Raw genomic sequence first — 27,656 nt, forward strand, 5'->3', positions numbered from 1 at the left:
GTCAGTGATTCAGCGTTTCAAATCAACCAAGTTCAAAAACTTTATTGACCTAGAACCTGATTAGAATGCCAGATGATGTATTGTACAGAAAGTTGTACATAATCTTTTTTGCAACATAGAAAACTTTACATTGCTGTATCATATACATTTTGTTTTCTACATCCATGAGCAGGAATGCATCCCATTCATACTTAAAGCACAGCTAACATTTGTCATTTTCTCTATACATATACCTTTTCCCGCAAACCAAAAAGAAAAAGAAAAACATTAAATATATTATTAACTTTTGATTTTGTACACATGAGTGAAAACTAAAGTCGAACATGAAAACAGACTAGTGACTCAAAAGCAGCTAGCGTCAGGTGGCTCTCTTATCTTCCAGTTTCAGAAGCCCAGTTATCATCCATCTCCGATAAAAACCTAAGAACATATAAAATGGAATAATTTAACCCTCCATTTTCCACGTTCATGTTCAATTACAAATCGTACGGTATAGGACACTCTGCGGGAGATGGTACAGTCAAATAAATTATCACAAAAGTAAAATCTCCAGTGCATTCAAAAAAGAGATCAAGTGCAGCAAATCCAGAGGAGGAAAACAAAAAAGAAAAATAAAGAAAAATAAATGAAATCTAGTGTTATAAGATTATATTACACAGCGGCAGATCTGTACAACTAGTTTCATCCAAGAGGCTACCAATGCTAATGTTAGCCATGTGCAGACAGAACGGTCATTACTATCAACGTGTGACAAATGTCACATTTCATAGTTACTAAATATGTCCTGTTGCATGTTGTTGAATCCATTCATTCTTTACCTTTTAAATATACAGTAAGAAGCACACATCTTTTGAAATATATTCCTTCTGAGCAGATCAGAGATATGGATAACTGTCAGTTGTTAATCAGTAGTTGTATCCAGCGGAGGCATCGCTACACCTTGTACGAGACATTACCGTTTTCACCGTGATATCAAGTACTCTGTCGGGGCTGTTTGTGTGAATAGGCGTGTCTGTGTGGGTGTGTGGTGACAGGGTTAAGGGTGCGGGTGGGTGGTAGCAGATAGCCGACTGATCATCAGCTGTTTAAGTCAGGCGTAAACCCTGTGGAGGGTCCTGAGGTGACACGGAGCCACAGCGCAGTCGCACAGATCTGAGGCGGAGGCCTCAGTGGGGGCTTCTGTGTTCCGAGGCCGGTCGTGTTGGTGGTGCAGCGTCAACTAGGCCTCCTCCCCGGCCTCTGTGTCCGCCTCCTGCTCAATGTGTGGCGGCTGAGGTTCCGGTTCGGGCTCAGGCAGCTGCGCGATGTGAAACACGAAGCCGATGCGCAGGTAGAACTTTCTTAGGACAGCCCGCAGCTCGGGGATCAGGTCGAACTGCATGATCTCACACAGGAGAGGGTAGTACCTGGACGCATGCACCTTGAACTGTGGGACGAGACGGAGAGAGTGAGACAAAGACAGAGACACCCAATGTCTTGGTGCTACAAAGACATAATGAAACACTTTTAAGGCAATTAAATCATATTTATATGCTGGTTATTTGGTACAAAATGGCTGTAGGTGACTAACAGCAACAATTTTGTAGAATAAACATACTATTCAATGTTGGGTTAAATGGTGGAAATGCACTTGTACATTTTTGCATTACGTCAGATTTATGAATCTAAATCTAAATATTGAAATAGTCGCAATGCAATCAGGTTTGCTTATGCTCACCCTTATTGTGATTGGCATATAGATTCCCAATTCATTGTTAATCTCAATTCATACCATGGCCAAGAAAAAAAGCTTTTTTTCTGTTTAGTCGGTCTCCGTTTGGCATCACTTCAAATAGTGTAACAGGACACCTCAAACACAGCGATGGTAAACCACAAAGTTGAATCAGTGCACAACTGCAAACACGTTACGAATACAACAAGCTTTAAAAGTGGATGATGATTTGAATATACCTCGCATTTCGTTACACTGATGTTAAAAGTGTGATAACAAACTCTAAAAGTGTCTAAACTGAGGACTAACTGGCCCGTCTGTTACTTCTGGAAATCAGACCTAGTTGTAAATGATCTTGCACGTGTCAGGAAAGGCGTCATCGAGTGTTTTTTCCGGCTCCTCACCCTTTCATCACTGATCTTTAGCACCTTGGTGAGGAAGAGCAGCAGCAGGTTGGTCCAGGCCTCTCTGTGGCTTTCTGAGGTCAGAGCCAAGAAGTATGCTACGGCCTCGCTGCACATGCTACATCACACAGAGAGAAACATTCCAGAAATGGTTAGTATCACTCTGGGAGAACATTAAACACAAACAGGAAGGAGCTGTGTTGCTCTGTAACTTATTTTAGCAAGAAAGCATCTGCTTCTCTGCTTTGCTTATCACATGAGAAAGTGCCAGGATGGGGAAGATGAAGATTGTTGTTAACTGCTAATTAAAGCCACTGACTGAGGCCGTTATGAAAACAATTAGGCACTTTTCTTCACAGTTTAAGCTTGAGTGACGCAACCTCTGACCTTTCTCCTTCGACCCTCCAGCCCCTCCCCGCCCCCCCCCTCCATCACACTCACAGCTCTCTTGCACTTCAATCTCTGTAACCTAATCACCTCCCAAATCTGCTTTGCACCCTGCACTAATCAAACTTGCATGTGTGCTGTACATGGCCTCTGGTAAACAAGGGTCTGTGTGTGTGTGTGTGTGTGTGTGTGTGTGTGTGTGTGTGTGCGTGCGTGCGTGCGTGCGTGCGTGCGTGTGTGTAATTAAAGAATAAATGTCAAACTGTGTTGCTTCTGGATGACAGGATGAGGGGAGTTTTAGAAAGTGGGAATGAACATAAAATACAGTCATGAGGACACATAACAATGTCTCCACAAATTAGGATTTCTCAGCCACTCGCACATAAAGGCAACATCCATCCATCCTCCTCCTCCACCTCCTCTTTCTCATCTTCTCTCTAACAATGAATGCAAGTAGGAGAGACAGACTATGATTCTGCTTTATCTCGATATCATCATCAATTCGTGGGTGAGGAAGGGGGTGAAGCGCGGTTTGCGAGGCGCTGAATAAAGACGCAGCGATGACAGCAGTGCTGACTGAACAATGAAACATCAGTGCGTGTGTGCGCCGATTCCTTTGGATCTTTACAGCGCGCCGCATCCGTTACAGAGAAGTGCCGAGCTGTGCACACGCTGTGCCTTTGCCACGAGTAACCGACTGTAGATAGTGACATCAAAACAACCTCCCCCCCCCCCCCTCCTCTCAGGGTCAGCGTCTCCTCATGTCTCCTTCCTCTGAGGAGGCCATTGACGTCTGTGCGATTTCTTTATCCCCACGCTAGTGATAGCGAATGTGCGAGAGACGTGTTGGGCTTTGACCTATGAAATAGTCCTCAGAAAACATATGCACATACTCAGACGCACACATAGACCCGGGGTGGAGCCAACGGATGAGTCGAGCTTAATATTTCACAGATGTATTTGCAACAACATCCCTGACGACTAACTGCACCCTCAATATTTTTTAAGTCTATCATCTATTCTCAGATTGAACTTTTTGAAATCGTAAACATAATTAGACCAAAAATTCCCATATCATTTATCTCACACGTAATTGATTAACTAAAAGCATTCATCATGTTTCCACTGCCAACTACCGACGACAAAACCTCCAATTAGTGTCTGAATTCTGTCAAGTTGAGCGCACATGGACACATAAATGTATTGCTACAACTGTCCTTTAATACATGTTTGGCAGGACAAGTGTACTCTGTGCAGACAGCATCATTAGTGGGATGAGAAAAAGCAGCACAACATCAGAAACCATTACATCGAACTGTACTTTAACCTGTAATGGTACATGTGGTGGCCCCTGGGAAATGCATGAGCACTACAGTCATTGTCTGTGGGCAGATTGTGGTACTGTCACAGTGTCAGAGCAATATGAGAAGTGTGTTGTATCCACTTAGAAATCATGTTGAATACCAATGGAGGTAACCGAGTAGGTGTAATTCTCATTAACATCCCCTACAACTGATTGCTCAGCAGTTACGGTGGTGTTGCGGTGGGCAATGAGTGCGTCACGTGTTTGTTCCTTACGTGAGGAGTCGTCTCTGGACCTCCTCCCAGGCGTCCTGGCGGCTCTCGTCTGTGTACATACGAAACAGGATGCGGAGGCCACACGCCAGGCTGCTGGTCTCTTGCTTTAACAGGTTGGGCTTCGACTTTCCTTTGAAACCTTGAAAAAACACACACACACACACACAAACAAACACAAACACACACACGCAGATGCTCACAGTTACAGTCACAGCCATTTTAAAAATAATGATGATCATTATTATTATGATCCCCAAACTGCCCCGAGGAGCCCCAGTGATGGACACAGTGATGTCGTGCCCTACCTGCTTTCCACAGTAAGGTCCGCTGCTCGTTGTTGGAGTTGAAGGCCTTGGCGAAGCCGTGCGACTCCAGCAGGCAGTCCAGCAGCTTAAAGAGCTGTTCTGAGGTCAGGTAGCGGTACATGCCCTGGTCCTGGGTCTCCACCGGGACGTCGACTGCATACGAGGCATCCCGCTTCACAAAAGGCAAACGCAAGACAGCTTATTATCGTCTTTGAATCACATACACACTGAAATATAGAAACGGAGTCTTACGACTTCAGAGAAACAAGTGTGTGTACCTGAGCAGCAGCCAAGTTCTCAGCATCTTCTTTCCTACTGGTGGCAGGAAAAAACACCATGTTATCGATAGTCTGGATGAGCTCAAGCTGCACGACACACTTTATCAGCAACGCTGTGAATAAGCGCTGCTCCTGGATCTCTGTGGAGCATAAGAGGGAGACTTCAATCAGGACATTTACTCAGACGAACACACGAGCAGTCAGTCCTTGAGTAAAGCGACAGGCTTACTTATCGGGGTCCTGCTCCTGGAGCCGTCCTCACACATACCTGAGGCCGAGCTGTACTGACTCTGCCGACGGTTCGACGTGGCAACCCTATCAGCGCCGCTGATGGAGTGCTGGTCGTCACAGCGGGACTGAATATCCACTGACTTCTGGGAAACGGAGTCCTGAGAGCAAAGTGGGCAGAGTGACTGCAAGGCCTACACACGCGTGTTATACACAGCAGTTGAATTATACAAAGACAGGGAAGGTCTTGCTCAGATATGCAAAAGACATGGAAATAAACCTGAACAAATAGAACAAAACAAAATATGGACAAATAGTGATTCATTCACATGCAAATCATAATACTACTTGTTTTTTTTTACCAGCTGTTTGTCCGACAGGCTCTGTGTTGTTAAGTGTTCTCCCTCTGCTCCTGCTGGTCTCCATGTTAACAGCCTGAAAAACAGTTTACCCACTAAATCACATTCATTCTTGGACAGAATGACAAACAACTATCAACTTTCAGTCTAGAAAATGCATCAATCAACAAAGTCTTAATCAACTTTGTTGATTGATTCGACCATTTCCTTATAAACATCTGTTTGGTTTGCATTTCCACTTTCATTTAGCAACTAATGTCTCAGTTAATAATGAGAGTCACTGCTGCATTTAAGACTGCAGGTTTATTTACGTCTAAATGTCAAAGCATGGCGTGTTTTCTGACATCGAAGAGATGCCGTTCTTATATTCAGTGGAGCAGCTTACGCGTGTGGGATGGTGGCCTTAAAGATGTCCAGCATGCAGTTGCATGTCTTGTCCCAGGTCTCCAGGGAGTATTTCTCTCCATTCAGGATGACAACATTCTCTAGACAGTTGGTGCCTGAACGGGCGAGCTGCTCATTATCTACAGACACACAGATGAAGAGGAGGAGGAGGGGGAGGAGGAGGAAGGGTTGGGCCGAGAGGAGGGAGACACAAGGGGAGGGTAAATGGAAAAAAAAGAGAGTGAACAACGTAAGATGTATTGATGTACAAAGTCGACAGAGATTTCCAACAAACAACCCCAAAAATACTAAAAACATTTATTGACTTTTTACTTCACCTTTGTCTTTTTATAAAGCGGTGGACCAGTATTGATGCAGTACTTAAAACGTCAGAAGCAAGTTCTGTCACTGCAGCCAAGCTCAGGTCATGGCTGAAGCCGGTAACTGCCCTAACGCCTCTCAACAGTTTGACCTCCGTAAACTGTTATAGCTTTAAGATGAGAGGGCAATCTTGACCCCGACGCTGTCCACTCAAAGATAAATATAGCAGGAAAGAGAAAGGAGTGCTCACCTTGCTGCACACACCAGTAGAGCTGAGCCAGAATATCATCCAGCAGGACGTCATTGAGGGACTCAAAGTATTGGGTGAAGACATCGCAGATGGCATAAAGTGCATGATTGCAGGTGGTGGTCATCCACTCCGCTTTCTGAGGGTGCAAGATAACCTCAGTGAGAACTCCATCAAACAACAATGCCGCAGCTTGGGGATTAAGAGATTTGAATATTTGAGACATTCGGCTGTAAAGCACAGCATTTTAAACAGCTGATGAGGATGAAAGACTCGTCATGCACCTCAGTCTGTTGCTCTGGCAGCTTCATGTTGTCAAAGATCCTGAAGACAATTCTGAAAAGGTCTTGCCACCAGTGTTTCTCAAAGGTGTGCCCGTAGGTCTTCATCACTTCAAACATCACTGTCAGCCCTCTGGGAAATGCACACACACACACACACACATTTGTCCTTTTCCTTGATGCGACAGCTGATAATTTGCTTTTTAGTTTTTACAACATGCCTTACAGTCTTTTTCGTCTCGCTAGCTTTTTCTAGCAAACATTGGATGTGCGGCAGCATGTTTTTATTGCCGTCTCACTTGAAAATCTACAGTAATAGGTTTTTAAATATACAGCTTCATGCCTTTAATGGCGCCCACCACCGTCTGAAATAACAGGCTAAAGGTGAACCCGCCTACCTGGTCCTGACATCCAGCTTACACCTGTTGATGATGCAGGAGAGCTCGAAGAGGATGGGGAACCACCCCCGCACCCACACGCGGTCCTCAGGCACTACATTCATGTCATCGCTGGTGTAGTCTTTAAAGGCCTGAAAGAGAAATACGAGCCGTGTTCACTATTTTTTGTCCTCCGGGAGACAATTAACCTCTTAAACAAATACACATTTCCATACATACTGTTCGTGCCCCTGATCTGAACTATCACTCTCATTCATGCTTTCCTGATGCACACATTCTCCCTCTTTGGGATGTTACGGGTGAGGAAATGAATATAGCAGTATGCAAAAGCTGTACCGGTAAACATTTGCACACGGAGCATTTTGATGTCATCACACTGGATGACGTCCATAGATGTGGGCTAGATGTACTCCTGCACTTGTGCACATTAATTCATCCTGCTAACGTGCTAATAATCTGATGTTAATAAGGTACATTCATCTCTGCACATGGGGCCTTTACGGTGCAGAATAAACCGTTCAGTACAAAGCAGGGCCTGACATTGACCTGTGGCCTCTCTGAGACGTATTTGGCGCAGTGTCGGATGAGGCGGATGGCTTCCATGCTGGTGTCCGGGAAGGAGGCATTACAGGCAAACTCCGACAGACACTTAACGGCGTCCTGGAAGGAGTCGATTGTGGCCGCAAAGTGTTTTTCAAATACATTCGCTGGGAGACGGACAGAGGGAGAAGAGAAGAGAAGAGAAGAGATATCAAGTCCCAAATCTGACGACCACAAAACGAGTGTAACAAAACAAGTTAAGAGGTTATTACATCCTTCTTAGGTGTCTGTGTGTGTGTGTGTGTGTGTGCTGGACTTACTGACGATATGGCCGGTGGTCTGGAAGGCCAGCTCCACAATGCTCTCGTCCTGGTCAGAAGCAGCCAGGTGGAAGACAGAGAAGATGTTCTTCCAGCCGGAGCGGATGTTCGCTGCCTGGGAGTTAACCATCTGGGCTATACAGCGCACCACCATGTCTCTGATGGTGGGAGACCTGGACAGGAAATGTGGAGGAAGAGGAGCAAATAATTTGATTAAAAGCTCTTGATATCCCCGTTTCAAGCAGCAACATTAACCCTGCACTGGCTAGTCTGAGCACGGCAGGTTTTTACAGCAACTGTTGCCATAGTGAAGAGCATTCCTAATTGTTCAGTAGTTATGAATGAGAGAAGAGCTCTGCCTCTGCTTACCATTACTGCACACACACACACACACACACACACACACACACGAGGGCAGCATGACTCTAATGGACACACTGCGCTGCAGGGTTTGCATGGCTGCCTGCCATCTCATCTCTGTTGAAGCTCTCAGCCTGTTCAATCTGTGGAAGGATTTATATTTACGCCGCTACTCCTCTTTCACATGAATGAAAAATGCGCCGCAGTAAAACAGCTTGCCTTTTGACGCGCTGCACGCAGACAATTACGAATCTAACTCATTTATAACTGATAGCTATTCAAAATCCATTCAAGACTGAATCGGACCAAGCAAAGAGGGGTTGGGGGGGGGGGGGGGGGGGGGAGGCTTTTTACATGAATTCAATGAAAGGTTCATGCAAAGAGACTGAAATGGGTCATTCACTTGTCTCTGAGCGAACAGTACGCTATATGTGAACAGAGACAGAGGAAGAAAGAGACAGAAAGGAAGAGAATGAACAACAGACGAGGCAGAGAGCTGCCACAGAGGTTGAGGGGAGGAGTGTGAGTCTGCAGCCTTGTGAGAAACAGCCCAGAAATAGTAACAAATTAAAAGCCACAGAACAGGCCTCGCGTTTGCACCGCCCCGGCACTACAGATTTACATGGAAGCAGCAACATCGTCGGCACTCAGTCCCAGACAAGTGCACCACTTTACCTGTTCTTTTTCATGATGTGCTCAAAGGGCCTCAGGAAGTCTTTCTGGAATCTGAAGTTAGCCAGCTCCCCCTTCTCCAGAAATTTCATGGACAGTTGCCTGAGAGAGTCCACTGCGAAAATCGCCACATCTTCATTGGAATTACAGCCAACCTGCACAGAGACAAAAAAACATATTTCAGCAAGATCGGCCTGTTGATTTTTTTTTTTTTTTTTTTAATTAAATGTTTTTCCGTCAGACTAAACAATACGCATTTAGTTACACAGAAGAAACGGTTTCATCCTCCAGCAGGAAATTGGAATCCACTTTCCAACATGATGAATGAATGTTGAGTGTTCGATTCTACACACTCTAAACCCAATTCTGCAGCTACTCAGTGAAAAGCAGAGCCTTAATGAGAGATGTGTCCTTGAATAACAAACTAGCAGAAAGCGTTTCACGCAACAATCTGTGTTCATCAGCGACTGAAATCAGCTTTTTGTAAAACAGAAGGTGGAAGAGAAAGTAAACAGTCCTTTGCAGCTTACTTCCCAACTGGGGAAGTTTATCCTCGTGATTTTGGGGCCATGTAGATGATCAATGACACTGTTTTTAGTTTCTTTCCACACAACAGAACTACACTGTATCCATCTCTTACAAATCGTGCATCTTTTTCACGATTTCTATCCCTGCATCGACCAATCCTCACCCACCTTGTTGAAGTGGTCTCCGATAACCTCCCAGATCCTGGACCACTGCAGCCTGATGCGGCCCATGTTGTAGTAGGAGATCTCGACTATTTTTTGCAGGCTGAACATACGTGGGTGCGTGGGCGAGGCCAGCTCATCCATGGACACGGCACACAGCCAGCGCACAAAATCAACTGACGAATAGAGAGAAGATGTTGGCGATGAGCAAGGAGAGGGCGCTTTGTACGGGGAAAGTGATGCACGACGATCTAAAATAGATAGAATGCCCCCGTCCTTGGAGCAATAAGAATAACAGCATGTAGCTAGATCAGCTAGACTCACCTATGGCGTTACCATCCAGTCTGGTAGAACCGGTGAATATCCTAAAGCAGAGAAATATGTGACAATTATTATTGCGTGGCAAGATTTGCATTTCTGCCAAAAAGCATAAGGGGATGAGAACTATGTCTGAAAAAGATACAGTATTTTGTATGAAAAAGAGTTTTCTTGATAGTTTTTCAGTGACTACAGTACCTGTCCACAGCCACCACCACACTCTGAGAGCTGGTCTCTCCGATGGACACCTGAATGCTGGCGATCTGCTTACGGTCCACTGTCCCTCCAACTACAGAGCAAAGCACAAAGCTTGTTTTACAGTCAACAATTGGGTGTAGTTCAGCTCCACTGAAAACAAACAAACAGGTCAAGGTTTTGACACTACAATATACTGTATATGTATGAGTTGGTGCTGACCTAGACCCAGGTACTCGTCGTTGCTCTGCTCCTTCGTACTTGTAATGAAGCCCTCTTTGCTCCGCACCGTCCCTGAGATGTAGCGTGCCTTCACTCCTGTACCGATCAGCTGAGCCAGCTCCAGCTGACTGATGCACTTCATGATCTGAAAAGGGGAAAATTGAGATGTCAGGAAAGATCCGATGACAAACTCAAACTGGTTGCTGTAAAATACCCCAAAAACCCAACAAACAAACAAACGGTTATTACTGCATCACTTTTAAATGAAAAATCAATGCACTACCATTATCATTCAAATTCAAATCAGTAATTATATAGATACTTTAGAATCTTTTATATCGTTTTAATTTAAAAACCTGTCGTGCTTGAGCATAAATTGTCAAATTTTACTTCATTTAGTTTTCAATACAAGGTTTAGGCCATGTTAGTTTATTCATGTTGTGCCTAAGCTGTTATAAAAAAAATATATATATACATAGGCAATGCATCCCATTGAGATGAAGGCCTATTATGGCTTACTGCTTGAACTAGGAAAGGTAGATACGAGGAAAAAAGATGGCGACGTGAGATAGTTTTAAGAACTTGAAGAGGAAATAAAGCGAGTGAAAGTGAGACAAGAGGAGCAAACCTCGTGCCAAGAGTTGCCCAGGTAGTTGCCATCGGTGTGGGCCACAGTGATGAGGGTCTTGATGGTGTCAATGTTCTTCTGCTTCATTTCCGAGATGCCAGAGCTGGCTGTCAGCAGGGTGAACCTCGCCAAGGCCTGCACATACGCATCCCTCTCCAGCTGAGACAAAGTGAGACAGCAGTGTGTCAGAATGCGCCGCAAGGTACGGAGATACAGTCGGTAATCCTTCAGTTAAGACTGCAGTACCTGTATGCAGAAGATGCACGCTATCCTGATGGCACAGCGGATGCCCTCCAGACACAGGGAGGCCACCTCAGTGTCATCGCAGTCCTGAAGACCCACGCTGAAGGCTGCCAGGAAGGGAGTCCATGCCAGCTGAGGAACGACAGAGGCATGAGGTTTACAATTTGTGTGTGAAACTGCGCGTTAGCCTCATAGATGTGTGTGTGTGTTTTTATGTCTGCTACCTTGAACATGGGCCTGACGTGCTCCAGATGTGTGGCGCTGGTGAAGGGTGCTTGGACGTGGCTGACGGCCTCCATCAGAGCCTTGGCCGTCTTGGCCATTTGCTCCATCTCCACGTTGTACAGCAGACGCCTCTGCTTCTCGCTGGCCACACCTGAGCAAGAACACACAAAGACACAGTCAGGGTTCCACAGTCACCAAACATATTCAGCTCGGCAAACACGGCAGCTTCTCATTTAACAGGGTAGGAGGCTGAACTATCAAAAGACAAGAGGCGACAGTGGGCCTCTTTATGCCGATTATAATTTTAAGCTGCAGAGTCTATAAAATTGTTCCAGCATTGCATATAACTCTTCCATTAAATGGGTTTTTGTGATTTCTTTGTTCATTTAAAACCATTACGGCAACAAGACATAGGTAAACGGCTCGGGATAATAAATGGATAATTTATTACATCTTGGAGACACCCCAAAGCAGCGAGACTCACTCTGCTTGTTGGATTTCATGGTGAGCTCTTTAGTCTCCTTCATGGCAATCTTTTTTCCGGCAATCTCGTCGTAGATGGCCGAGAGATACTCCTCGGGTAGATCTTTGCTGTCGTTGATGCCGCGGTTCATCTTGATGTACTGCTCTTTTGTCATTTTATTCTTCACCTTTGCAGACGAGAACAAGGATACGGTTCAAGAGCTGCTCGTGCAATCCTGGTGATTTGTGTTGCACTGATAACCGAGGGAATGATTGCTGTCAAGAGACATTTCCCAGAAGGCTGCCAACCTCGCTGAGGTGGAGTGCTTACCTGTGGACTGTGAAGGTCTGTTGTCAACATAATGATCGAGTAGGCAAGGACGTATGCCGTATCAGCACTGGCAAAGAGGGTTTGTCTGGGAAATTGAAGAGGAGGGTAGGGAACAGACACAATGCATATTAATAGCAGCATCTTGTATGGGGGAAATGTTAAATCAAATTCAGCTATTCCCATAGCAGGGATTTTCCGGCCGGAGATGTAAACCCACCCCTGATTGCATTCAAGATATCTTGCAGCAAATTTCTCCATGAGCCGGTCGATCTTCTGGGCCTCTCCGGGGAGCCGGAAGCCCTCCAGGAACGTCCTTAGTGCGGAAACAAAGTCTTTGCCTTGGAAGTCCATTTGATCCACGTAGGCGTACATCACCTCCTTATTGAAACGATCATTATCGCCAAGGAATTCTCCCACTTGAGTCTAGGAGAGCAAAAAAAAGTGAAGAGGTCAGTCTTATTTTAACATACTGCAATCTAACATACAAATCAGAACAAGACAGAAAATCCTGTCATGAGAACCAAAAAAAAAGCCCGTGCTGCTTAGTTGGAGCCGCCTGTGAGCTGGACACTTTCAAGAATTGCAATAATTTGCTCTTCAACTAACATTTCTCTCATCATAAAAGGGAAAAAGCAGACAAAGAAAACAGATTTCAACGCTGTAAAAGAGAAACGCATTAGTCTGCTTACACTTCCTCTAACAGCAGGACTATCCAGTCAGTGTGGATTAGATGAACACTTGTTAGTATTCATGGTTATACACTCTGTTTGCCACTGCTGTGCTACCACTGCATCTAAGGGCCCTTGTTTCTGACCAGATGTTATAAACGCTCTTTAATGCTGATTACCGCTGCGCACTGACACCCTCGAGGCGGTCCAATCAAAGCGAGCGTGCTCCTCATTAGAGTTAACATTTACGCTGCTGGTCGACAGGCTTTAGATTATTGCTCGGCTTCTGTGTGGTTTGGTTGAGAAGAAGAGGGAAGGAAGAGAGTGCAGAGTTTGTTGCGCTCCACTGGCCATTTGTATATTTGCCAAGCATGCTGCTGCCACTTCAGCTATCGGACGCTTATTTTCTTGAAGAAGCCTCCCCAAACAAACCCAACAAAGACGCTGGTGTTAAATCAGCTGTCTACTGTGAATTAGGGTCGAGTACAGGCTTCAAGACTTTGGCCACAGTTTGCCTGTCCCAGACAGATTTCTTAGATCCGAGACAAACGCCCTCAAATCGGCACAAAGGTGGAGGCTTGAGATGACGTTGATATGAACGATGTTTCACTCGAATAGTGAAATAAATTCAGGAACAACATATCAAGAGTGCAGGTGAGCCTGTAATCATTTAAAAAATATTTGAATGTCATTTTCAAAATGACATCAAAAGAACCATCTGTTTCACATCGGTCTTCTCTTTGATACATACAACACATGTTTTTGCGGGTAGAATGAAACATCTGCACCTTAAACATCTGCACGGTGACTTTCTATTTGTTAATTATCGTGATCATTTGGTCCAATCTTGGATTTCTCCAAGAATATAGAATTGTATCATAAGTACACCACACTGAGATAAGCTGTGTTGATCATGCATGCTTCTGTCTAGGATTTGTGCACTTTTTTACCGAATCAAGCCTCTCTTCCTGGTGCAAGAACTGAGCAAGATCCTCTGGGGTTGTACCCAGCATGCCTTGCTCTTGAAGGTACTGGATTCCTCTCTTTGGTTTCTTGTTGAACCTGTGTAGAATCCAAAGACAAACCGTGTACTTTAGCCAATGCAGCATCACAGAAACGGCAGGATCAAATGCAAAAATCGAGTGCGTAGTTGAACTTACAGGTCAATGCCTTGCTCGATGATCTCCTTTTGCTGTTTGAGGACCTCAAACTGCTCGGGGTTGTCAGTACCTGACATCTGGGTGCTGTAGCTGCCGATGCCAGACGAGGCCGTGGAGTCCAGAGAGTTAATGCTCCCATAGCGATTTATGGTCTCCGGGGCCTTGGTCTCTGTGCTCTCCTGTTCCGATGGTTTCTCTTGACCTGAAGAGCAAACGACACAAGATAAGATAACCCAGAAGGGATGATAGACGAGTGGAAATAAACCGAGTATTTCTATTGTTCCTGTCAGAGGCAACCCCCTGGAACCATCACTACGGTGTGAGTTTTTAATTGAAAGTCTGACGCTGGCACAAACCCAGCCTGGAGGCTTAAAAGATGAGCTAACTTAATGCTCCTACTGTGGGAGAGACTTCAGTAATTGAAAGGGAAAGCTGCAACACGGAGAACAAAATGACCCTGAGGCCTTCTAGGTGATTGTTGTTGGCAGGGAGGGTATGCACACTGGTGTTACTCACATGCACACAAGGACACAAGGAAAACACACTTATTCACACAGAGCAAGGGCAAGGCAGGGTAGATATTATAAAAGGTAGGTTATCTTAAAAGCTCCAGTCAGTCAATGAGGAAGCAGCCACAATTTAAAAGCCAAGAGAGGTGCTGTTATTTATTTTTTTAAGCCAGCCAGAAACAATATTTGCTGCTGCTGCTGCTGGAGCGGGTCCACCCTGTAACCCAGTGTTAGAGAAGGCATCTGATTACCCATCGGAAACTCTTTAAAACATTCACAGTGTCACGGTAACGTGAGCTCAAAGTGTGCTCCGCATTCTTAGGCTGACAGCGTAGAGAGGAAAAAGGTGGAGGACTACAGAGAGGAGGGAGGAAATTAACTGAGGAAAGACTTTATAACATATTCCTTGAGATTAACAAGCAGCATTTGTACCCATCAAGTTCAGAACAAGGACCTCTACCATCCATTGAATTACATACATACATGGTTCTGGTTACAATCTATTTGGTTATAGAACACAGGTTATAGAAGGTGAGGCTAGTACAAAATCATCTCAAGCTACAGACACAACAGGCTTAAAAAGGAACGATTCCTATCACAGCAACACTCTGTACTCTTCTGCTATTACCTGCTCTTGCTTTGAAGACGTACAAAAGAGGGAGAAAATGACACAACAAGGGACGATGGAAAGAGTCATATATTGTGCTAGAATGCATCACACAATTCAATGTATTGCAATCACAAATATGCAGTTCGATTATATGAGCAAGACTCTTCGTCTGAAATATTCAAACAGTCAGCAAGGTGAATTCAACAGTACAACTTCAACCCATGAGCTCCGGCTACAGTAGATTACTAATGACAAAGGTTTTGGCAAAAAACGTCCCTGCGAATGAATACAAGTCTGCCGGTTAGCCATGACAGCTTAGCCCATCGCTAGCCCGTGGATAGGTCCAGGGGCTTGTGGGATATCTTTTCCAGCCCTTTCACAAAATTGCGCTTGCACCTCGGTTTGAGCTCCTACTTGAGAAACCCTCCGGTGTGCAGAAGACCCAGAGGCCAGTCTCACATGCAGGATATACTCTGACTGTATGTTGGCTTCAGGTACCGCTCTGTTCTCCACTAAACCTTCTGGATTAGCCCGTCTGCGATGGGGCCTCCGGGCATTATCTCACGGCCCTCCTCTGGCTGGAGCCCAGCTGACGAACGCTCGCTTTCCTCCTCAGAGCGATAGCTTCCACCGATGAATGCCAACTGTCAATCCTACAACTGATTGCAGCCGAGCTGACGGATGTGAGCTTTATCGCTAACCCCGGTTAACCTCAATGATGAACTGCTGCCAAAAAAACGGGTTGATCATTGGAAGGTCTCAGACACACACTTTCCACAACACAAGTTCAACTCTCCACAGACTATCGAGGAATAACAACAGTCTGGGTTTTTATGGGCAAAGGCCAAAAAAAGCGGAATATTGCAGGCACACAAACAACTCCAGCATGTAGCATCTGTGTTTAAGCCGTGGACGTAAATTCAAACCACTTCTGATCACGTCTTGATATATAAATATGGAACACAGCGATATAAACCCTCTTCCATAATTACTAAACGCTCCCCCTTGGAGTTTAATTCATCATTCAATAATAGTGATAGTTCAGCAGTAATACTACTTAATTAATTCTCTTATATTGACCAAGACTAAAACACAAACATGAATTCTGCCACTTATGAGTCTAAAGACTAAATAGTAATCTGTGTGTAGACTCAGAATGAACAGAATTGGGTCTGACAGCTGCCGTGATAAATTACACTCATGTTGAGCATTTCTTACCGAGGCTGGTCTGGGAGTTGGGGTTGACGTATTGGTCTTTACTCCATTCTACCATACATTTCAGGATGGACACGAGACATTCAAGGCCTTTCTTTCTCAGGGTCAGCTCCTAGAAAGGGAAACAAAAAACAAATGACAGTATTATAAATAACTGTAAACGCATAATAAATAAAGCAAACCTATTTGAAAGAAGGTGAGAAAATAAATAGCACCTGCAGGGCAGATGTGCCAAGCTCGTGGCCTCCGCGACCCTGCGCAATTTTTGAGAGGTCGTTGACCAACCGCTCGAATATGTTAGCAGCGTTCAAGTCACAGTCATAGTTCACGTAGATGTCCACCACACCCTGGGCATCTGAGAGAGAGAGAGAGACAGATGGAGTTCATCAATGAGAATCTATGAAACGAATGTAGACTGTGTGCACAGCTTTTATGGAGTCTGGAGTCAAGTAAGCACAAATAATTACAGGTTAATAATTATAGGTTATAATCATTCAATTAAAGGGGACATGCTCATTTTCAGGTTCATACTTGTAATTTTGGGTTTCTACTAGAACATGTCTACATGCTTTAATGTTGTAAAAACACATTTTTCTCATGTCTGTCCGACCGTAATCTGTCTGAAACACTCTACTAGCTACTGTAAAAAACAGATGAACACATCTATCTGGAGACACAAACCTGCACATATTCTTGTGAGGGTTTGTATAACCATCCACTTGTGGTCGTAGGAGCTTGTGGACGTCTCCAGAATGTACAGGAAAATCTCCTTGAAGAACACCTGAGGACAGAGTCGGGGGGGGGGAGGCAAAAACACCATCAATTGCCTGCACGGCCCAGATAACACAATAGTCTGTGAGAGCCCACGCGACCCACTTCAGTAGACAAAGCGAATACAGCAGGTGGTCATGCGTTAGAAACCTTGAACCAACTCAAACAGAACAATAAACCGGGCAGCAGAAAGGGCGTCATAGTGCAAGAATGTCACAGTACTCTGTGAGAAACCACATATTCCATCATTGGTGCTGCTTTTGTTACTGTAATCTCCCGTGTTGAATATGTTTGCAAGCTTTCCACTGTCAGCTGCCAGAGAAGGTGTGAAACGTATGCATCCCATCAAGAAGAGGTGGGTGGATGTATAAATACAGCTACCGTAATAAGCCAACTGGGTCGTCAGGTTTTTCTCTGCATATGTGAATCAAAATACAGCTGGGGGGGAAAAACTGAAAGTAAGAAACTGAACACACGGAGAGCACACTGCTGGAGAGCGACAGCAGCAGGTAACAGCTGTCAGTAAGCCAGTGTGCTGTTTTGGTAGCGTGGACGGCCTTTGTTGCATCACGTTAAAAGCTTTGAGTTGATGATATCTGATTACGGTGAAGCAGCTGCAGAGTTATAGTCTGTAGTAGGATAGCAGTACAAAAAAAGCTTGGGTGTTAAGCCTGAAAAAACCCTGAAAAACGTAGCGTCTTATCGTCGGCGCTTTAAGGTCTATTCAGGCTGTCAGCAGAGTAACTGCAACTCTTATCTCTGTCATTACCTTTAAACTTTCAGTCTAAGAAACTGTCAACAAAACTGGAATTTTTCTCAATGAACACAAAACACTTTCGCGAGCGCGTTACCTCGATTTGCATCTTGAGGTGCGTCTTGAAGTGGGAGAGCAGAGTGAGGAAAATGGAGAGTGAGAGTTCAAAGACCTCGGGCACGGAGGAGACGCCGTTCTTGGACAGGGCCACACACAGGTACTGCTTGATGGCGTTGATGAACATCTCGTTGGTCTTGAAGACGGGCCCGGCGTTCTGCAGGATGGACAGGAGCAGCTGGAGGGACAAGACCTTCGATCGCAGCTCATGGGACCTGAGGTGAGATGCGAGAAGACATTGTCCAATCCGACGAGCATCGACATTTCAGACGTAGAATACATTCAGCGGGAAAAACAAAGACGTCTCACTACAACGAAGTACGTACAGGCAAATGATCTGTCCTTCAAGAAAAGTTACACCTCAAAGAAACAGCAGCGTAATGCACACGGAGACCACATCATCCTTTATTTCTCTATCTGAGAGTTAAAAATCTTCAACAGCCATCAAAGAAATGGAAGGGCAAATAAATCAAAGCTGCTCGCCGTGTAGAGCCTCAGCTCGTCTGAACTGCTTCTCTGCAGCAGCAGGACAGAATAACTGGAGCTCAAAGAACATACTTTCAGCTACTTTATATGCCGAGATTGGCTGCCTCTGCAACGTCTTCCATCTCTGGCAAGCAGACAAAGTAGGATTTATGTGGCACAACAAAAATGTGTCCAAAAATATGGACTTTTTTCCCCCTCTAAAGGGGCCACTTCTACCAAAGCACACACTTGCATACTAGTGGCAAATTAAAAGAGAAAAATATTAGCAGTATTATGTCCTGATTTTAGGAGATACTGTTAAAAGTGAAACACCATATGTATATAATTTACATTTATAAATTAAGTAATGGTAATAGGATGCACAGACACGTCTAAATCCAAGGTGTTGTACAAACGACTACATTACCCATAATTCAACAGAACAGGATGTTTGAGTTTGTTGTTACTTGCGCAAGTTCAATCAAACTAGCTACTTGTGGGGCATTATAGAGGCCGACATGTTAATGGAGCGCAATTATTTAAGTAAGGACTCAAAATCTCACTTCCTTTCGTATCATTTTTGAAAGTATTTTTTCAACCATAAGGACGTAACTGAACAGAGTTCAGAGATCATTTTCTCATATTTGACAAAAGCATTTTTTAAGAGGACGTATCCATATTCAATACATATGTAACTTCTACACTTTTGAGCACCTGAACAAATATAAAAAATCCATTTGACAACAGAGGAGAGTGTTGTATGCTTTGTCCTATAAATCACCACAGGCACATGATAATCCATTTAGAGACCAGATGTGTGCACTCTGATCCACTGTGAAGATACAGAGTACCTTCTGATGGCTAAGGTAATGATAAAAACAAGCTTTTTTTGCCTGTGCGCTGTAGTGTAGGAGTGTGCGTACGTGTGTGTTGGTGTGAGACAAGAGAGTGAAACATCAGGCTGTGCAGCCTTGTTAGAAGAGTAAAAGGTTTCTGTCTGGCGGCGACGTGACGCATCAGTGCTGAGGAAATTGACGTGGCCTTCAGACACACAAACACACACACACACACACACACACACACAAACACTGCTCTCTTGCATTCATTTTCCAACGCTATTGAAGATTTGAAAAGATTAGATAAATAAAAAGTAAACAAATATAAAATTCTCCCCACAGACACTGTGAATCGAGTTATACACAGAAACCAGATGCAGGAAATCCGGTTTCACAAAAGCTACTGCTATCAGGACGAGCCAATCGGATGCCTCTATTTTGGCAAACCAGAGCATGGTCAGAAGTAACATTGGACGACGGCAGATTATTTTCCTCCTTTCTGGTGCTTTGAAAAAAGGGGAAACAGTTCAAGAGGGGATTCATGAAAGCAGGAAGTGATTCAGAAAAACCTGGGCGATGCCTCATTGTCTCCTTCGTCAGCATTTATCAAAACACTACAGTTACTACTGGAGCAATCCTCGTCTTAAACCATGACTCACGACCTTTCTTATACCCAACACTGAATAATAACCAAGGGAATACAGGAAGTCTTTCACAGGGGCTCCACTAACGGTCGAACATAACACTAATCGGCCATTTACAAACATGACCTTCAACTATTGGTTCATTTAGGAGCAAAAGCTTGAAAATATCCGTGACTGAGGTTAATTCTAAGCCAGACTACCGCCTGCTTCTACACCCTCTCATTAGAATTATTCCATCTCTCACTTTTTCTACACTGATTATTTCATTTGGCTGAAATGAAAAAAGAAAAGAGCTGATAACACCGTAATCCCATTGCTGCACACCACATGTAATGAATTCTTACTTGGGATCGGGTGGTCCATCCGACAGCGGTTTCATCGACAGCTTGCAGAGCGAGCGGAAGACGAGGAAGGCATCTTTCTGGAGGATGTGGGAGAATTTTGCACCTGGCGGCTGTCCCAGCGCTGCTCCCGACTCCTACAGAGAAACAAAAACAGTAAACTCAGTGTGCAGTTAGCAACATCTTCTTTCACCGAGTCTCAGCCCACTAAAGGTAAGAAGTGTGTGAATAAAAGCCTCCGGGTCTATTCGATTTGTTTAACGTTGATTACAGAGGAGTGCAATCAATTATGATCGGGGACTTCTCATACAGCTGGAAAATAATTTAGTGGTCCTCACAGTGCAAGTGTTGACAGTCTGTTTCATTATTTTGTCTTTTGATTAAATCAAGTACTTTATTTTGCTCTGACTCTCCACCAGTACAGCTCTTCAGCAGGGCCAAGATGTTACATCATAAACAAAGTTAAACATTTTTAAAAACGAGCCAACAATCATAACACATAAGAAAATGTAACAAGTCGATTTTACTTTGACTTGAACTTATAACAAAAATGTAATAACTGTGGTCCGTCCTTAACCTGAGTGTCAGTGGACGAGAGAGACAGTCTGTCGTCAGGCAGCGAGGGGGTGAAGCTGGCAGAAATCGGCGTGCCGGGGATGCCGTTGGCGTGGACGTGCTCGCTGTCGCTACCCAGGGTGCCCTCGTCCTCCAGGGAGCTCTGGGTGCCCTCTATCACCGCTTCAGCCGGGTCCGACTCCGCCGGCTCGCTCTCGCCGCCAGACTCCTTGGTGTCAGAGCAGAGGTTCGTGGGGTCCAAGCAGTGTCCTGTGGTGACGATAGAGCAGGTGAGGAGATGGACAGGGGTGACACCTGGATCTCTATTCTCGATACCTTGAAACATCCTCCACCGGGAATCAGGACGTGTTTCATAACCGACGCGGCGGCATTAAACTCTCAGACCTAAATCTGGGGTTAGTCATGATGTTCTGGTCAAGTACGAGGAGAGAACATGACAACAGCACATTGGTGAACAGCATGTTGAACAGCATCTAAGAGAGTTTTCAGGATACTAGAGTGCATTTCTGCTCCTCCCGACCATTAAAGCTTGTTTGTAAAACTGCAGCTCAAGGGTAAAAGTGTACTTGAACAAAGGAAGCCAAAGCACTATTCTTTTGTGTGTATGAATTAATGACGCTTCTTTTAACTTTTGCACACAAAGACAGAGTGCTTTGCCTTCTTTTTGTCAGCATCTATGGGAACTTCAGGGAGCTTGACATTACCAAACATTATAGCGTAGCTTCCCAGTAACTTATTTCTCAGCAGAAGGTTAAGAGACTTTTGACTTCAGACACATTTTGTTCCCACCGAGGTGCTTGTTATCTATTAAATAGGGACACCGGCCTGGAAGCACAGTCCGCCTGTCACCCGAGGTGTCACCTTGACTAATGCATTCACTGATTCCACAGAGCATTCTGCTGGTTAAATTTGCAAGGGTAAGTTTTGCATTAAAACAAAATCTCCCACTCACATAAAACGGTGCAAATTTGCACAGGTATTTAGTGGGGGAGAGCAAATCCACATAACCTGTATTCTATAGCAAACAAAGGGTGAGCAAACTGAAAAGGGCTCGTAGGAGGTGCTGCTATAATGCACCATGACAAGCACACACACTTGACAGATGCACTACAGTGGGTTGTGCAAGTAATCCTCTTCTTTTGTCCGTGTGGCGTCTACACCATTAGTAACCCCAATGTGCTTATGAATAAAAAGAGTTTCGGACACTCTCAGAGAATAATAAGTTGAATTTTTCATATATAGTTTTTACTGCATACAGAATACATCTCACCTCCTGCAACCGTATTGACCACCTCCTGCAAAATACTCTGCACGATTTCCTGGGCTTTTTCTTCGTAGTTTGGCGTCTCCTCTTCCTCCTCCTCCTCACCTGCCTCTGGATTCTGCTGGGCTACTGCATCTGAACAGCACACACACACACACAAAAAAAATAAAAAATAAATCCTCTTTGTTGACTAAAAGGCACAGAGGGCGATCAACTCATCCGTTCAGCTATAACCATAGTGCATTCTGGTGCCAGCATCCATAAAGCTACAACGTCAGTGACTATTTTTTAATCCTTGCTCTTCATATTTATTCTACACCAGCTCTCTCGGTGAATGAATGAGCCATTGTAGCTCTGGATGTGCTATCAAATGTTGGCAAAAAGTAAACTGGTTCTGGAGGCTTTTCTTTTCTGTTCATGAAATTGCACAGAATGTCAACAGTGAAGGCTTTCATCGAGCACATTCACAAGATGTTTTTAATCACCAAACACAACCAGCCCAGAATGTAGATGAAGCTCAAGAAATATGAAATGATTAATATATGTGATCTGAAACATTTCTCTGGCTGTTTATCAAGTGTGTGTTTGTATGGAGCCCTAATTAGCTTAAAGTAAATAGCATTTGTCTTGTGTCTTCTGAATATTTACATTTTTTTTTACTTGTAAAAACCTGATATTGGGGAAGAACATAGTGTAACATGTGGAGGGTCAATTCCAAACCAACTGTTATTATCGTACTTTTGTCTTTTATGGTAGATAAAAGGAGAACAACAAAGGGAAATCATGATACAGTTTATAAGAATATAGGACAATAAAATAATCCCATGTACGCAGTCTTACTCTGTGCTGCTGCTGTGGCTTGATCTGCCTCAGTCTGTTCATTTTCAGCCACGCAGAAATCCGAACCATTTTCTGGATCTGGGCTCTCGTAGGCGGACCCCGGCTCTCCCTGCTCCTCCTGCTCCCTCGGCTCCTCCTGCTCCCCAGACACAGACCTGCTGCTGCCCTCCGGGGCCGGTGTCGACGGGGTGGACGGGGTGGACGGGGTGGATGGGATGGTGACACCGGGAGTTGGAGGGGTGACGGCCCCGTTGGCCTCCTGGGACAGACCCTTGTCCGGCGGGTGGATGTGAGCCTGGAGCTGGGGGGAGTCTGGCTCGGTGTGCTGGGTAACCGGGGAGTGCTGCCGGTGCCGCTCTCTCTCCAGCTGCTTTGCTTCCTGTAGCTGCGAGGGGCGGACACACACACACACACAAACACACAAACAAAATAATACAAAAACAAAAAACACACACAAGGACGATACGCACAAAGAACAGCAGCATTCACAGAATAGGCACATGCAACACACACACAGACACAAACACACACACAGAAAAAGACGGGTTAAGATTATGTAAACAAACTCATAACAGCAGTTACAAGTTTAGATTCCCTGAGGGCTCACTGGACCCAAAGCCACAACACTCCCAGATGTCAAAGCAGAGAGCAAAGACAACACTTCTCATATTCTTTTCTAACATCTACAGTGTGTAAAGCATACATTTAGATGCGTGTTCTTGGAAATGTATATGAAAACGCGCTCGCTGAGAAGAAGTAGGACATGCTTCTAAAACAGCGATGAGACAAACTTTGTGGAATCGATTCATGCTGGCTGGTGTGAACTGGGGCTATTTCAGTCGGCTGGTGGCAGAAGGTGTTTCAGATGGCAAATGGCTCATACAGCCATGACCTGGCTTGATGCGTCATGCCTGACATGTATCGCTGCTTCTGATACGGAGTGCTGGAAAGTGTGGCTATGCTTTAGCTGGGTAGGTCATGAGCTGAAAGTGGGTCACAAGGCATTTGCACACGGTCGTGGCAAGAATATGTGACGCAAGTGTGTTATTTCAGATAATAGATTGCATCAAGGCAGAGGTAACGTTTGGCATCTCTACTGCCGATCTCAGAGGGGGGGGGGGGGGGGGGGGGGAGTAACTTATGTGCACAGTTCAACACCGATACAAGTGCCAAAGAAAAGAGAGCAAACAATTACAAGCAGTGGAAGTTCTCTCAGCCAAGCTAAATCAAAAACAGCCCATGGTGCATGTTCAATCCAAGTGCTTTTGTAGAATTGTTGGGCATAAATGTAAAAAAAAAAAAAAAAAAATACAAATCATAGACTTGAGGGACTTGAAGAGGAACAAGCACAGTGACTTAAGAGATGTATGGGTTACAGATGGAAATATAAACAGCGTGACACAATTACAAAACAGGGGTGATAGATGGCGATCCTTCTATTTGACTAGCTTTTTAATTAATAACTAATTAGCAGTATACATCTGCCAAGCGCAGGGACACTGGGGGGGGTGTCAGTATTCTGTCTCATCACCCTTTCTAGCCACAAGTCACAATTATACAATCTCAAACAAGGCATACCAAAAAAAAAAAACTGCATTTCACAACTACTTTGTACACAAACTCCTTTTTTATCAAATCCCCTTGTGTCTTGTTTTCAAAAATACACTTCCGGAAGCTGTTGACCGCTAATTAAATGGAGACCGCTGCTATTGTGACATTTTAAACGTAAGCAACTCAATTCAATGACGCACATTCCGAGTGAAGCAATTAGTATTGAAAATGAGAAACGGTAACGAGGCCAGACAGCGCACCTAAGCTGGAGGGGACAGGCGAGGCAGCGCAAACAAACTAAGCTCATTATTTAAATGCCACCTCAGTCGGATAGTGAAGGCCGAGTCTGTGTGAGAGTGAGCCAGACAAACACTGTGTGTGTGTGTGTGTGTGTGTGTGATCATACCATGCTGAGCTGCAGTCAGGAGGATACATCTACACACAAACACAGAGAGCGGATCTCTCTGTGCAGCAGCACAACACCACACAGGCGGTGACAACACAATAATAGGCCTCAGAGTCGGCCTTGTCTCTCCATCTCTACCCCCTGACTGCTTCTTTATATTTCTCCGTCTGACTCAATACCAGTCGCTCATTGTTTTAAAAGAACAAAACAAAACAAAAAAGCTGTCAGGAAGGAGACAGGCGTAAACCTTTACCACGCTCAGGTGCGAGTGCGAGCTAAAATGTAAGTTGGGGCGGGAAAAAGCGTGATGATTTGTAGGCAAGTCCACAAAAAAAAGCCACAGCACAAGCATATGGTGGAAGAAGTACACAGCAAACCTGCTCCTGTGCAGTGTCGGAGCAAAAAAAAGGAAGAGAACGAATGAGTGTATGAACGGATGAGGGGGGGGGGTAAAAAAGCGCAAACACAGACACACAGAGAAGAGTTTGAGAGTTCTGATCAGGCAAGTCACGGCAGTCCTGCACGCTTTACCTGGCGGTCACGCTTTCTGGAGGCCAGAGACCAAGATAGCTTGTGATTTGTAAGCTATGTGTCCAAAAGGAAGGGTGGGAGGCAGGTGAGGAGGGGGAAAAGTGTCATTCAAAAAGAAAAAGATGACATTAGAGCAAGCTTTTTTTTTTTTTTAACCTAAAATCGTCCCTCTGGACACAAAGCAAACAGTAGACTTTAATAAAATCAGGATTAGGTGGTTTGAGTAAACCATCAAGCAGAAAGCTTTCCCACACAATATAATGTCTTTCATTATATTATCCGATATCATATAATCATTAATCCGAAATGACCCCATGCCGGTTTTACATACTTTTAATTTTAATTGGTTGCAGCATCTTTAAACTGCAACAAGATATTTTTTAATCGAAAATTTGGCTGTTGTTAGTCAAACTTCATCAGACAACGGCTCAAGGGAGGAGTTGCCCTCTCTCTCACTCGTGTGTGTCTTTCTACACAAACAGGTTTATGTGTTACGAGTGAATTCTTTCCACAGGGTCGGACATACTGCTTGATTCTCCATGCGCGCGAAGATGACGTTGAGCATCTGTGTGAGCGTGGCCTTGGCCGTGGTCTGGTTGATGAGGTTCTTGCTGGCCAGGTAGATGTTGTAACAGGTGCGGACGGCCTGCAGCACGGTGCCCTCGTGGATTTCTATGTGCTGGGAGGTCACCGCTGTCAGCAGCGCCTGGAGGGACAGAAGGGAAGACAGAAGGTGTCAAAGTGGCAGAGACGGGTTGAGATGAAAAGAGTATATTGTAGAAGGAATTACTATGTTTGATAATAGGTCCGTGCAGAGAGGCCTGTGATTGGTTGAAGGTACCGTCTATAGAGCAGAATACATTTAAAAACACAATTTCTAACTTATATTATGTTACTTCACATACGTGTTTTTCAGGTTTTTCTGATGGGCCTTGGGAACGATTTAACATGTAAAAATATGTCTCTAAGGCCTTTTTCACACGAGTGCTTCACTCGATAAAAGCTCTGGACAAGTCCAGCTCAGAGCTCACCTGCTCAGGACCTGGTTAACACTGCCATGACACTGCAAGTGTGAATCACTAACTGAAAGAGCATACATGCATACATACGAGGGAAGTTTATATACAGTATATATATATATATATATATATATGTAAAAATACTACAACTACTGCAAATAGTCTTGTGTGGAGAATGGGTACAGTGTCTTCAAAGTACTGCATTCTCCACTTCACACTTTAATTGCCTCGTTAAGGCTCATCTCCAAATAAATGATCACATTCATAACATAATTACACATCTACTAAATGAGTCTTTTCAAAAGACTTATTGATTCAACACAAACGTAATTCTCGTCTTAAAAATCAGCTACTCATAATGTTGTGAACGACAGTATATCAAAGACACGTTGATCTGCTTTTCTGAATTATTATTGCGATGGCGAGTCAAAGCGTCCCCAAAGTCTCTGTGTATTGAACCGTCGATGTTTCGGCAGACGAGGACAGCGGCACACCTTAATGATCTGTAGTTGCACGCCCTCATCCGTCTGCGGCCCTTGGAAACAAGCGCAGATGGTCTCGATGATCCTGTCGATGAGCTTCTTGCCCGGGGCCGTGTTGTCCGGGGCGCTGCCCGTCAGGTGGCCGTACGCTATCAGCTTCTACGAGGCAGAAAGACGTGTGCAAAGAAGCACACAAACACACAAATATGACTTGCGAGGCTCTTTTTTTTTTTGTCGACTTGGTTCAGGTAGCCGTGAGATCTCAGAGGAAACATTTAGAGATCGGCAGTCCCACGTGTCCTGCCACTGACCTGTAAACAGTCGAGCGAGGTGATGACGATGCGGGGACATTTGGACTGACATGCCAGCTCAAACGGCAAGAAGTACTTGTCGGCTTCGATGAAGTTGGTCTTTGATTTGATTGGCGGTAAAGTGCTGGAACCCGATTTGCCTTCTCCACTGGGCGGACTAGGACTAGGACTAGAACACAGAACAAAAATGAGATGAGATGAACACAGCGATCACGCAGTCCAGTCAGTCAGCTGGAGCCACTAGAAACTCACTTACACAGTGAGTGTAAAGATTGGCGTGTTTCAACAACCTCTAATGTCTTACCCTGCATCCTGTTCCTCTGGGAAAATGCAGAGTAACAAAATCTTTATTACACTGAATTCAATGTAGTGCCTGACTGCTTCAACTGCCTCACGTGGTCTCTCGTAGGGAGGGGTACTAATCCCAGAGGGTTACTATTCAGGCTTTGCCATGTGTTCACGCTGACACAGCATCTCCTGGTCTTACATCAAACGATACA

General features: G+C 44.6%; 1 protein-coding gene across 3 annotated transcripts in view; it reads right to left on the minus strand.

The window, feature by feature from the left end:
- Nucleotides 1–26: 26 nt before the first annotated feature.
- Nucleotides 27–27,656, minus strand: part of arfgef1 (ADP-ribosylation factor guanine nucleotide-exchange factor 1 (brefeldin A-inhibited)) — a 44,319-nt gene continuing 16,689 nt past the window's right edge. The window contains exons 3-40 of one of the 3 annotated variants that reach the window (XM_076080905.1): nt 27,157–27,325; nt 26,858–27,004; nt 25,871–26,050; nt 25,345–25,398; nt 22,857–23,241; nt 22,023–22,151; nt 20,754–21,001; nt 20,180–20,313; nt 17,871–18,105; nt 16,930–17,029; nt 16,464–16,603; nt 16,252–16,360; nt 13,915–14,116; nt 13,705–13,816; nt 12,304–12,509; nt 12,087–12,171; nt 11,778–11,943; nt 11,293–11,444; nt 11,072–11,200; nt 10,826–10,984; nt 10,198–10,342; nt 9,979–10,069; nt 9,787–9,827; nt 9,469–9,638; nt 8,777–8,928; nt 7,742–7,914; nt 7,428–7,588; nt 6,882–7,012; nt 6,487–6,616; nt 6,206–6,341; nt 5,636–5,774; nt 5,254–5,326; nt 4,932–5,052; nt 4,664–4,803; nt 4,386–4,557; nt 4,081–4,219; nt 2,116–2,233; nt 27–1,426 (exon numbers count right to left, since the gene is read on the minus strand). In XM_076080905.1, the coding sequence (XP_075937020.1) occupies nt 1,220–1,426; nt 2,116–2,233; nt 4,081–4,219; nt 4,386–4,557; nt 4,664–4,803; nt 4,932–5,052; nt 5,254–5,326; nt 5,636–5,774; nt 6,206–6,341; nt 6,487–6,616; nt 6,882–7,012; nt 7,428–7,588; nt 7,742–7,914; nt 8,777–8,928; nt 9,469–9,638; nt 9,787–9,827; nt 9,979–10,069; nt 10,198–10,342; nt 10,826–10,984; nt 11,072–11,200; nt 11,293–11,444; nt 11,778–11,943; nt 12,087–12,171; nt 12,304–12,509; nt 13,705–13,816; nt 13,915–14,116; nt 16,252–16,360; nt 16,464–16,603; nt 16,930–17,029; nt 17,871–18,105; nt 20,180–20,313; nt 20,754–21,001; nt 22,023–22,151; nt 22,857–23,241; nt 25,345–25,398; nt 25,871–26,050; nt 26,858–27,004; nt 27,157–27,325 (5,680 nt within the window). In that variant the 3' untranslated portion in view covers nt 27–1,219. Of the gene's footprint in view, nt 1,427–2,115; nt 2,234–4,080; nt 4,220–4,385; nt 4,558–4,663; nt 4,804–4,892; nt 5,053–5,253; nt 5,327–5,635; nt 5,775–6,205; nt 6,342–6,486; nt 6,617–6,881; nt 7,013–7,427; nt 7,589–7,741; nt 7,915–8,776; nt 8,929–9,468; nt 9,639–9,786; nt 9,828–9,978; nt 10,070–10,197; nt 10,343–10,825; nt 10,985–11,071; nt 11,201–11,292; nt 11,445–11,777; nt 11,944–12,086; nt 12,172–12,303; nt 12,510–13,704; nt 13,817–13,914; nt 14,117–16,251; nt 16,361–16,463; nt 16,604–16,929; nt 17,030–17,870; nt 18,106–20,179; nt 20,314–20,753; nt 21,002–22,022; nt 22,152–22,856; nt 23,242–25,344; nt 25,399–25,870; nt 26,051–26,857; nt 27,005–27,156; nt 27,326–27,656 lie in introns of all 3 variants that reach the window. The other 2 variants (XM_076080903.1, XM_076080906.1) reach the window with 2 other exon arrangements.

This window comes from Anarhichas minor, unplaced genomic scaffold (assembly GCF_050575085.1).
Source record: "Anarhichas minor isolate MPS153535 unplaced genomic scaffold, ASM5057508v1 ptg000074l, whole genome shotgun sequence".
Classification (NCBI taxonomy): Eukaryota; Metazoa; Chordata; class Actinopteri; order Perciformes; family Anarhichadidae; genus Anarhichas; species Anarhichas minor.